General features: G+C 39.3%; 1 protein-coding gene across 5 annotated transcripts in view; it reads right to left on the minus strand.

Annotated features, from left to right (window-relative positions):
• The window catches only part of ARMC8 (armadillo repeat containing 8), a 120,793-nt gene that overhangs the window by 19,405 nt on the left and 88,699 nt on the right, over positions 1–12,689 (minus strand). For all 5 annotated transcript variants that reach the window (XM_060196735.1, XM_060196742.1, XM_060196750.1 and 2 more), the window contains 4 exons: positions 9,966–10,052; positions 5,452–5,544; positions 2,704–2,853; positions 1,917–2,012 (listed from right to left, as the gene is read on the minus strand). In XM_060196735.1, coding sequence (XP_060052718.1) covers positions 1,917–2,012; positions 2,704–2,853; positions 5,452–5,544; positions 9,966–10,052 — 426 coding nt within the window. The remainder of the gene's footprint in view (positions 1–1,916; positions 2,013–2,703; positions 2,854–5,451; positions 5,545–9,965; positions 10,053–12,689) is intronic.

Below are 12,689 nucleotides of genomic sequence, written 5' to 3' on the forward strand. Positions count from 1 at the left end.
GCAACACTGCTCCACCTCTCATGAAACTTCTCCCCTGCAGGTGGGGCCTGGGAGGATCCAGGTTCATGAAATGGTATACTTATGTGCTCTACCAGCTTTGGCACCACCCAGCCCTCTCTCTTTTCTCTTTTTTCCTTTTATTTCCCTCCTCCCCTCCCTCCCTCCTTTCTTTCTTCCTTTCTTTTTTCAGATGCAGATTCTTCAGTGGATGCTTCACAGATGCTATTGCAAGTACCTCTCCCTCCTCCTCCCTCCCACAATGCTACTTGCTCCCAAGTTCATAACCTTCATAATGAAGGCCTGGACACTGTCCACAAATTCTACTCTCAACAGGCAAGTAGGGCCTCTGGACTTGTTTTAAAACATTTTATCTGAGGAACATAAAGAGAAGCAAAATGTCTGAAGGAGCCCTGTCCAGTTGGCCTCATGTGGAGTCTAGAGGGAGTCTGAACTAACAGTAAAAAGAGCCTGCAGGTGACAGAGACTAAGGAAAAGTGAAATCACCACCAATATATAGAACAAAGGAGGGTAAACCACAAAGAATACTACAGCTATAAAAAGAGAATACTAGGAGCTGCTGTACGTTAATACGTTTGAAGTTGTAGATAAAATGGACAGATTATTTGAAACTCACTCAACAAATAATGGCTAACTTCAACAATGGGTTGTTGGGAAAGTCATGATGTATTTTTCTATGTAAAGAGGAGTCATTATTTTTTGACAAACCAATAGTTCTTTATCTCCTTCTTTTAAATGTTTTAAGCTAAGACTTATTTTCTAAAGGATCTATCTAATGAGAGAATCAGACAGACATGCTAGAAAACTGCTCTGGAATATGCTGAAACAAGGACTGCACCCAGGTTCTTATATAGGGAAGGCCTGTGCTCTAACCACTGAACCTCCCTAGCCACTAAACAGTCCTATTTCTATAAGAGAAATAAAATCTGTAGCTACTTTCCCACAATGGCATCACTGATATATAGTCTACCAAAATTTAAGAAAGAATACTAATTGTTCTCAAGTTTTTGCACAAAACTGAACAGATTACTACCTCATTCCCTGAGGGAAACATGCATGGCCCTCAAAACAAAATCAGACAAAGACATCACAAAAAGAATACACACCAACTACTATGAGTCTAGATGTGGAACACGTCTTACCAAACAGCAGTAAACTGAGACCCAAAGCACATGTAAAGGATAAGCCATAATAACCAACTGGAGTATATCTCCTGTATAAAGGGTTATTTGAATGGGCTAGCAAAATAGCTCACTTGGATAGTGCACTGCTTTGCCATGCAAATAACCCAGGTTCAAGCCCAGTACCCACCATATTAAAGGAAGCATAGGTGCTATCTCTCTCTTAAAAAAAAAAAAAAAACCCAAAAAACTGAAATATCTTTAATATCTGAAACTCAGTAAGAGAATTTGCCATATTACTTAAACTTTACCAAAAAATGAATAAATGCTGATTGGGGAAAAAGAAAAAAACCCTAATATCAACTATCTAAAATGTTTTCTTGTGGGGCCAGGTAGTGGCGCACCTGGTTAAGTGCACGCACTATAGCATGCAAGCCCCTGGTACCCACCTGTAGAGGGAAAGCTTTGTGTATTGTGAAGCAGGGTTGCAGGTCTCACTCCCTATCACCCCCTTCCTTCTTGATTTCTGGCTGTCTCTATCCAATAAATAAAGATAAAAAATTTTTTTAAAAAAACTAAAAATAAAATGTTCTCTTGTATTTCAGGAGGAAGAGAACTTGAAGAGGGCTGAAGGGGTGATGGAGGACCTTTCTCCACAGTACCTTCCATCTTGGCACCCTGTCGTGGGGAGATCTGAACATTTTAGGAGACTGCTCAGCAGGCTCCTTGTTGGCACTCATTCCGCAAAGAAGCCCCTCAGCAAAAGCAAACACATACCTGCTCTTTGACTTCAATGTTATGCTCCCCTTCCAGAATAAAGGTGACAGCTTGCATGATCTGCTTCCCATGAGTGCTCATTATTTTGTCTATGTGCTGTAAAACAACGAGAAACCCAGTTATCATCTGGGAGAGGAAGAGAAAGACAATACAAATGAACTTGGAAAAGTCAGACGCTATCATACAGTGTTACCTAGGTTTGATCACTAGCACCATTGTGCATACTCAAGTAGAGCAGAGCTCTGATCTTTTTCTCACTTTCATAAAAACATAAAAAATGTACCGTAAGAAATACAAGTGAGGCACAGAGAGGGTGTCCACCCATGCTTCTTCCACTGACACTGCTGCTCGAGGGACCCCACCGGCTGGGCTTAGCTTCCCCACACTGACCTCTTCAGAGGTAATTCAGTGAATGTGGCAATGGGTGAGCAGGATGTCTATGCAATGGCACCTTTTGAAAAGAGTTCTCTAGAGGAAAGGCAGAGACCCTGGTGCTAGGTGATCTAGGTAGATAAGGAAACCTACCCCAACAGGTTCATATCCAGACTAGAGGAAGAACAGGAAAAGAGGACAGTCTGTGGAAGAGTCAAAGGCCCAGAAGCAATAGCTGAAATAGCTTCCAAAACACTTATAAAGGTGTCAGGCCCAGTTATTCACTATCTGCTTCTCTGGGAAGGGGTAGTGTCTGAATGACACCTGTGGGCAGATGTAGATGGGAACAGAGAGGATGGCAATGCTTTGTAATGTGCAGGGCAGTTAATCTGGAAGCCAAGGTGACTGTACTTACAGGTCGAGTAGAAAGAAGGTTCCTAAGAAGCCCCAAGGTCTTCATCAACACATTCAGATCTGAATCAGATAATAACCGGAATAGTTGTTCAGTACTCAAGCTTCGTAAGATATCTGCTTTTATTTTCTGTTCAGCTTGAAATGCCATATTCTGAAAGAATTAAAGAGGTTTCAATGACATTTGCTTAATTAAATTACAATTTAATAGTAACCGATAATTTTCAAAGCATTAATAGAATCTGGGGAACATCTTTAAGCTTAAGTAGCATTTTTTCCCTCTCCAGGATTACTACTGGGGCTTGGTGCCTGCACTACAAATCCACTGCTCTTGGAGGCCATTTTCCCCATTTTGTTGCCCTTGTTATTTATTATTGCCACTGCTGTTGTTGGACAGGACAGAGAGAGATCCAGAGAGGAGGGGAAGATAGAGCCGGGGAGAGAAAGATAGACACCTACAGACCTGCTGTGAAGCAACTCCCCTGCACATAGGGAGCCAGGGGCTTGAACCAGGATCCTTAAGCTGGTCCTTGTGCTTCGCATCATGTGCGATTAACCTGCTGCACTACTGCCTGACCCACAATAGCATTATTTTTCTAGTTCCTGCTAACCAACTACAATTTTTCTTATCAAGAGAAAGGTACCAGTCACTACTATAAATACTACGTGAAGAATATGGCCACTTTCTGACAAAGATATTTGAGTGCCTTAAGGTTTCAAAATAAAACATTTTCTCAATAAAGTGATAGTGAGGTCAAGGAAAAGATTTCTAAAATAAACACAAAATCTATTACTTTCAACACTACATTTGTAGCTGCCAAGTTGTCTTCTTATACCCTTTAATAATAAAAGTGACCATTAACAATTATTCTGAGCCATACTTTTATTTTAAATTTTTAAAAATTTATTATTGGATAGAGACAGAGAGAAATTGAGAGAGAAGGGGGAGACAGAGAGGAAGAGATACAGAGAGACACCTGCAGACCTGCTTCACCGCCTGTGAAGTGACTCCCCTGCAGGTGGGGAGCCAGGAGCTTGAAGTGGGATCCTAACCAGTCCTTGCGCTTTGCGCCATGTGCGCTTAACCCACTGTGCTACTGCCCGACTCCCAATATTTCTCTTTCTTAAAGCTCTTCCCCAGGATGTTTTTTAAGTCAGTGATTGCATGGCAAAGCAAGTACATGCATGTGACCCAGGTCTGTGCACAGGTCTTGTCACACTTGGGAAAGCTTCAGTGCTATGGTATCTTTCCCTCTCTCCCTCTCTCTCTTTCTAGCTGAAATAGAGCAGTCCAATGAAGTCTTGGGAGTGACACACACACACACACACACACACACACACACACACACACACACAATATCAAACAGCAGCAGCAACAAACCCTCATTTAATACTCTCTAGCTTATTTCACAAATCTGCTATACAGAATAAAGGTCTATTCAGGCATTAGCATATTCACAATGCAGAAAACTTCTTTTCCTATAATTAATTGACTTTCAATATCAGTTCGTTTTTCTTTATTTTAATCTCTTTATTGGGGGATTAATGGTTTATAGTTGACAGTAAAATACAGTAGTTTATACATGCATAACATTTCCCAGTTTTCCACATAACAATTCAACCCCCACTAGGTCCTCCTCTGCCATCCTGTTCCAGGACTTGAACCCTCTTCCCAACCTCCTACCCCAGAGTCTTTTACTTTGATGTAATACACCAACTTTAGTCCAAGTTTTGCTTAGTGTTTTCCCTTCAGAGATCATCCCATATTCATCCTTCTCTTTCTGACTTATCTCACTTAACTCATGTTAAGTCTTCAAGCTCCACCCAGGAGTAAAAGATCTACCGTATTGAGAGAAAGCATCAAGGCTGTGGTGAAGAAGGTGAATTCACCATTTTTAAATAGCTAAGTAGTATTCCATCGTTCCACAGCTTATTCAGCCACTCATCCATTGTTGGATACCTGGGCTGCTTCCAGGTGTCGGCTATTAGCAATTGTGCTGCTATGAACATAGGTATACACAAATCTTTTTGGATGGGTGTGTTGGGTTCTTTAGGATATATCCCCAGGAGAAGAATTACAGGGTCATAGGGTAGGTCCACTTCAAGCCTTCTGAGAGTTATCCAGACCGCTCCCCACAGGGGTTGGACCAATTTACATTCCCACCAGCAGTGTAAGAGGGTTCCTTTGTCCCCACAACCTCTCCAGCATTTGTTGCTGCTACCTTTTCTGATGTATGACATTCTCACAGGAGTGAAGTGGTATCTCATTGTTGTCTTTATTTACATTTCTCTGACAATCAATGACTTGGAGCATTTTTCATGTTTGTTGGCCTATTGGATCTCCTCTATGGAGAATATTCTGTTCATATCCTCTCCTCACTTTTGGATGGAGTCATTCGTTTTCTTGTTGCTGAGTTTGGTGAGTTCTTTATATATTTTGGTTATTAGCCTCTTATCTGATGTGAGGCATGTAAATATCTTCTCCCATTCTGTGGGAGGTCTCTTTGGGTGTACCGGTTAATTTTTCTTAATAATACATAGGAGAACTGAAGTACACAAAAGCCAAACACCTTGCTTACATTTAAATCCCAAAAGTAAAATATCAAGTTTTCTAATTCTCAGGTCATTAGAAAACTGGGCCTAAATGACAAGATTTTTTAAAATGACATTTCAAATAACACAATCTTTAGTTTTGTTAATAGCTCTATTCTTTTTGTAAATAGTGACATACACACACAAATTGTGAACATACCATTAAAGCCCAAATTCCATTTACTCGTAAAGCAGGATTTTCACTTTGGGTTAATCCACAAAGTAGTTCTACGGCTCCAGATTCTAAAATTGGCTATGGTTAGAAAGGAAAAAGACAGTGTTAAAGTTAGGCTTGAAAAGTAAAGGTGTTTATGTTTTACTGGCATACTGCTTCCCTCTTTTATCCAAGTGCAAGCACCTTTTATAATGCTTTAGTGAGGCAAACATAAAAAAACCACTTTAAGAAGAGTCATAAGTGGAAAAAAAAAAAACTAAAATAACCCCTGTACCCCTGTAATTCTCTTTTACTTTGTAGTCCTGGAAGACTCAGTGAAATGTAAGCACCATATACCAGGGAGTGACAGAGCCTCAGAGGACAGTGCGAATGAATGTACAGCTAGAGTAATAAGAAATACTGTTTCTTGAAGGATGAATATGGGATGATCTCACTCTCAGGCAGAAATTGAAAAACAAGATCAGAAAAGAAAACACAAGTAGAACCTGAACTGGAATTGGCGTATTGCACCAAAGTAAAAGACTCTGGGGTAGGGGGGTGGGGGGGAGAATAAAGGTCCAAAAAGGATGACAGAGGACCTAGTGGGGGTTGTATTGTTATATGGAAAACTGGGAAATGTTATGCGTGTACAAACTACTGTATTTACTGTCGAATGTAAAACATTAATTCCCTAATAAAGAAATATATATATATAAAAGAAATAAATACTATTTCTTACTAGAATATGCGAGAAATACATAGATTAGGATTTCTCTTGATAACTAGGATCCCTCCCACGGGCTGTGACTGTGAAGTAATATGGCTAGTTTAGAATGGAATTCGGATAACCAAACTTCCTCCCTCTAAACTGTCAGTCTTATTCCAGACCTGCTATGGAATTCATCCCTTAGAGCTATTTTCACTGTAGTAAATTAAATGAACAAAACAGTCTTATACTTTTACATTTGTACCATATTTTATACTTAACAGAGCAAGTTTTATGCTGAACACTTACTTTATCATACTTAGCTAAAGACAAGTCTTGATAGATAATTTCTAAGTCAATACTTAAAGGACTGCTTTATCATTTCCGACAAATAAAAAGTCAAGTGGATTTGAAAAGCATCTTAATTAGACTTGTGAGAACTATGGTGGTTATCTTTGGGAAGTGAGAGGGTGAGACACAAAGCTTTGGTGGTGGATGTGGTGTGAAACTATATTTTAATCTTACAATCTTGTAACTCACTTTAAAAAAAATTTTTACTAGTGATTTAATATTGATTTATAAAATTATAAGATTCCACACCTTTCCCAACACCAGAGCTCTGTGTCCCCATTCCCTCTACTGAAAACTGCATTAGTTCCCCCAAGATCACAGATATGGGTTGACTATTATTTCTTTAACTATCTACCTATATTTTTATATATTTGCCCACTTTTTCCTTTTTTTAATAATTCAATATTTTTCTTTATTGGGAGAATTAGTGGTTTACAGTAATACAGTAGTTTGTACATGTGTAACATTTCTCAGTTTTCCACATAACAATTTAACCCCCTCTAGGTCCTCCTCTGCCATCATGTTCCAGGACCCAAGTCCCCCCACCCCAGAGTCTTTTATTTTGGTATAATACACCATTTTTCCATGCCCATTTTTCCTATGGTCCTTCCTTTTCTTCCTTTCTAAGTCACACCTACTACTTCTGAGTGTCCATTTCACATGCCCAGCCCCCATTCTCTCCCTGGGTCCTGATGAAGTTGGAGTTCAGGGTCCTTTGTTCATCTTCCCCTAACATATCTCCCCTTCTGGAAGTATGGACCAAAATTTTCTTTTTTGAGGTGCAGAAGGTCTGTAATTGATTTTCCACTGGACACAGGCATTGGCAGGTCAATCCATACTCCTAGCCAGTTTCTATCTTTCCCTAGTGGGTAACCCACTATTAATAACAAATCAAATATGGGGGGGTATCTTAATTAATTCAGAAGTATGTATTGAGAAAAAGGGCAGATGCACAAAAAGGTAGTATAATACTCTTATGCAAATTACTTATATGTTTAGGTTTATCTTTCTACTTTCTATTTTGAAGTAAGTATAAGCTTAAAAGTTATCTATCAAGAAGAATACAAGAGGGCTAGGGAGGAAGGAAGGAAGGAAGGTAGGAAGGAAAGAAGGAAAGAAGGAAGGAATAACACAAGGATTGGGCCTGAGAATAAGATAATAGCTATGCAAGACTTTCATGCCTGAGGTTCTATGGTCCCAAGGTTCAGTCCCTATACCACCATAAGCCAGAGCTGAGCAGTGCCCTGGTTATAAATAAATGTATCTTTCAAACAAACAAACAACAAAAAGAATAGTACAAAAGCAGACCAGGGAAGCTGCTGAGTGGTTTAAATACATGCCTTGTACAGGAGAAGCCCCAGTCTAGATCTCCAGCACCATTACATCGCATCACATGTAATGATGGGGCAACTATAGCCATACCATCCTGAACATACCTGATCTCATCTGTAATGATGGGGCAGTCCTCTGCTCTCTCATTAAAACAGACAAATAATAAGGATTCTCCCAGATTTACCCATTTTCAACATTTCCCCATGCTTGTTTTATTATTACTGCTTGTCCTTATACCCATATTCACATTATTTCTCTTTTTCCAAGTCAGCTGAGAGTAGAGCCCATACTCTGTGCCCCTTTACCTTTAACATTTTCATGTGTATTAATTATGTCACAGTTTCTTGGATAACTACTAAACAGTCATCAATTCTGAGAAGTTGACATTTAAACTATACCTTTACATTTTATGATTAACTTTAAATATCAATCATGTTAATGAGTCTGTGCCCGAAGCCACCTCCCAACCCAAGTCAGGCCAAAACACCCACCACTGGAACAGAGGAGAAAAGATATCTTACCTTGTCCCTTTGTCTGGGAAAAAAAAAAAAAAAGTCTCTCCCCTTACATTCCAAAATTTTCACTTGTTGAATAACTGTCTCTAACTACCACCTTAAAAAAAAAGTAATCTCTCCCACCCCCTTTTAATTGAGAAGTTAATAGTTTATAGTACAGATGTTGGCAAATGGGTAAATCTCCCATCTTGCCATCTGCAAGATACTCTCATGCCTGACTTTGGTCCTTTCCCATCAGGTACCAGGACCAGGACCACGAAACTCCTCTTTCCTCAACCCTATCCCTTCTCCTTTATCCCCGGCATGCTTTGCTTTGGTGCAAAACCAGCCCAAGTTTAACTTTGTTTCCCCTTTTAGGTTCTTGTTTCTTAAGTTCTGTCCATGAGTAAGATAATCACACATTCACCCTTCCCTTTCTGACTTTCTTAATACCAATAAAATGTCAGCAGGGATTACAATGCAGTAAAGAAATTTACAATAAAATGAAATAAAATAAAATAAAAATGAGACTAGTAAATGCACAACAGACATTGTGGTGGTGTACCTAGTTCAGCACACATATTACAATATGAAAGGGCCTGGGTTCAAGACCAGCTCCCCACCAGCAAGGAGGGAAACTTTATGAATGGTGAAACAATGCTACAGGGACCTCTCACTCACTTCTCCCTCTATCCCCTCCCCATTACTCCTCAATTTCTGTCTCTGTTCAAAATAAGTAAAATATATATAAAAAAAAAACAGTACATAACAAATGCACAATAAAGTGTCTAAATCTGTTTATGACTAGCCAATTTTATTTTTACCTACTACTGAAAGAACGCAGAGTAAAATAATTTATAACATAATAAATAAACATCACTACATCTAATGTTTCTCCAAATATTAACAATCATTAATAAGATTAATTTTTGATGCCAGCAGTTACCTCCTTGAAATTACTAGTAATTTTGACTTACAAAATTGAGTTTGGATTTATATCTAATAAAGACAATTTTGAAAAAGTCTTCTTACTTGTATAATTCTTATATTTAAACTTATAGGCAGTTAAGTCTGACTGTAATCTTCAATACCATTTCAACAAGCTTAACATGACAGGCATAGAAGGGAAAAATGATGCCTCCCCCCAAAAAAAGACCTTAAAATGATTTAACTTTCCCCCTTCTCCAATCACATAATTCATCAAAAACTTTTGTAAATCAGCCCTATAAGAAGTACTAAAGGAACATATACAAATGGAAAATAAAGAACGTTCTCACTTATAGGAGGTCTATACAGAAATTAAGCCAGGGGAACAAGCAGTCAAGTGAAGAAAAGCCTTTAGACTCAGACTATAAAACTGAGGGTTCCTGGGGCAGAGAGGGGTTCCAACAGACTTTTGTGCTGCAAGAATATTTGTGCTTTGTGTGTACTTAGGTGTGGTGTAGTGATATATTTTGAAGAGGTGTAAAGTTGAACTTTTAAAGCATATATAGTCTTGGAAGCTAAGCTTACCTCAAAACCAAGAAAACAAAATTTTTAAGTCCAAATCTCAGATTTCAATGTTAACTACTATGAAATTACCTGATTAAGTTCAAGGTAGAGAATATAACACCCAGGAAGAGAAAATTAATACTAACCTCTTTGCTTGGAGAAAACTCAAGGAGAAGATTACACAGCATGGAAGATGCTACTACTAGGATTTCATCTGGTGCATTTTGTAAGACCTAGGGAATTAAAAGGGGGAATAGTATTAATGGTTTGGAACCAAGGTAATATCATAAAACTAAACAAAAACAATTTCTCTCAGCCAGATTTTTCATACTGGAGAGGCAGGAGAGGCAGCCTTGATATCCTGTCAAAATTCACCTGGTGTTGTAACTATAAGGGACTAAGGCTCTCACATCTATCTTGCTGGAGAAACTACAACTTCACTGCCTGGAAAACGGTTGCTCCAAAGGAAAGGAAATAAAAGAAGTCAAAGAGAAGTCACTACTCTGTGGAAAATTCTGGGGCCAAGTTAGTTCCTAATACTCTGTCCAGTGAGGACATTTCTGAAACCATTGAACTGCACTTAGGTCTGTGACTTTCTGGTGTGCTTCTGGAAGTGCTTGACTGGGGCACATATGGATCAAACTTACTGCACAGGCTGGGTATTCAAATGAGGACCTGGTACTGAGGGCTGGAATCGCACAGTCCTGGCCCAATTCTCCTCCCTCCACTTTCTGTCTCTACCCAATAAATCAGTAAATAAAATATTTTTAAAATTCATTTAAAAAAGCAGCCTGAGTTCACATTTCAGTCAAATCACGAGAGGTATATGAAATCCTTAGCTGTAAAATGGATAATAATTAAGAGTTAATTAATAGTTATTGTGAGAATTAACAGATGATTATATTTTAGAATAGTAATTGGCACACAGCAATGAGTAAGCAGAGCTTTTGAAAGCTTAATTTATTGTCATAGTCCCCTGCTGCTATCAGGCACAGTAAGTAAACAGTAAGCTGCCATGGACATTCATGTACCCAAGTGCACTGAACTCAGAGGACAACACAGCACAATAATAAGTGCTAGTACCATTAGCAATGACCAGAACCTGTTCTTTTCTAGATTCTAGGTGAGAAGACTTCTCCAGTACATTCAGTTCATCTAAATTCTTTGTATTTGAGATTGTGCTGTGATCAGATTTATGATTTTTCAAAGAATCCAAGGGAACTCTAGATACAGAGATTGGAAATGTATCAACCTACAAAAATTCAGTGAAATATGTTACCTGTGTCCAGTTAGATCAAGTCTTGGGCTGCCAAGAATAAGCAAGAGTGACGAAACAGAAGCACTTCTCGAGACATACGTTTTACTGTCCTTGTAACTTTTCAGCTAGCTGATAAAGACCAAATCTCATATAGGATATGCACCCTCTACTACATCCTCTCTAGACCCAAGCACCTTCCCTTGCCTTGCCATGTCCTTCCAGCAGCTGCATACCCCACACAAACCTTAAGGCTGTCCCATTCCAACTCAAGGCTGCCCCTGTATTCTTTGGAAAACCCACTGCCATTGCTTGTGACCACTTTTTAGGATCTTTATTACTTTCTTGCCAACAAATTTAAGATTCTTTTTATTTTTATTTATTAATATTTATTTATTCCCTTTTGTTGTCCTTGTTGTTTTACTGTAGTTATTATTGTGGTTTTTACTGATGTTGTCACTGTTGGACAGGACAGAGAGAAATGGAGAGAGGAGGGGAAGACTAAGAGGGGGAGAGAAAGACAGACACCTGCAGACCTGCTTCACCGCCTGTGAAGCGACTCCCCTGAAGGTGGGGAGCCGGGGGCTCAAACCGGGATTCTTATGCCGGTCTTTGCGCTTTGCGCCACGTGCGCTTAACCCGCTGCGCTACCGCCCAACTCCCAATTCTTTTTATTTTTAATCAGTTGCTTATTTATGAGAGAGTATTGGGAAGAGACCAGTGGCATCACTCTAGCATGTACAACGCTAGGGTTCAAGTTCAGAGCCTGTGCTTTTGAGTCCCAACATTTTATCCACTGTGCCACCTCCCAGGCTACAAATTTAAGGTTCTTGAAGAAATTATATATATATATATTCTAGTTTATCCCAGCCTAAATCAACCAAATAGTACATAAAATATAAAATGGGTGCTAAATGAATGCTTATAATGTAAGAAAAATAACCAGACTGGTAAAATAGATCACCTGGATAGTGCACCTGCTTTGCCATGCACATGACTCGGACTTGATTCTGGCCCCATCGTACTGGTGGAAGCTTCTCTGCTGTTATACCCTCCCTCACACCCACACATCTCTCTCTCTTTTTCAAGATTTTTTAAAAAAATTTTATTTATTCCCTTTTGTTGCCCTTTTTATTGTTGTAGTTATTATTGTTGTCGTTGTTGGATAGGACAGAGAGAAATGGAGGAGGAAGGAGACGGGGGGAGGGAGAAAGACAGACACCTGCAGACCTGCTTCACCACCTGTGAAGCGACTCCCCTGCAGGTGGGGAGCCGGGGGCTCGAACCGTGATTCTTACGCCAGTCCTTGTGCTTTGTGCCACCTACACTTTACCCACTGCACTACCGCTCGACTCCCTCTCTCTCCCTTTTTATCTCAAAAAGTCAATGAAGCTCCAGTGATGAAGGAAGGAAGGAAGGAAGGAAGGAAGGAAGGAAGGAAGGAAGGAAGGAAGGAAGGAAGGAAGGAAGGAAGTAAATTGTATCTACTAAGAATTATTGGTTGAAATAAGTAAGTGCTTCTACCACGGCTTTGAAAAGTGGCTGTGTTTGAAAAAAAAATAGGATTTTATAGAGATTAATGTGCTTTTATAAATTTATTTTTAAATTAGTTAAA

The sequence above is a fragment of the Erinaceus europaeus genome, chromosome 1 (assembly GCF_950295315.1).
Source record: "Erinaceus europaeus chromosome 1, mEriEur2.1, whole genome shotgun sequence".
In the NCBI taxonomy this organism is placed as follows: Eukaryota; Metazoa; Chordata; class Mammalia; order Eulipotyphla; family Erinaceidae; genus Erinaceus; species Erinaceus europaeus.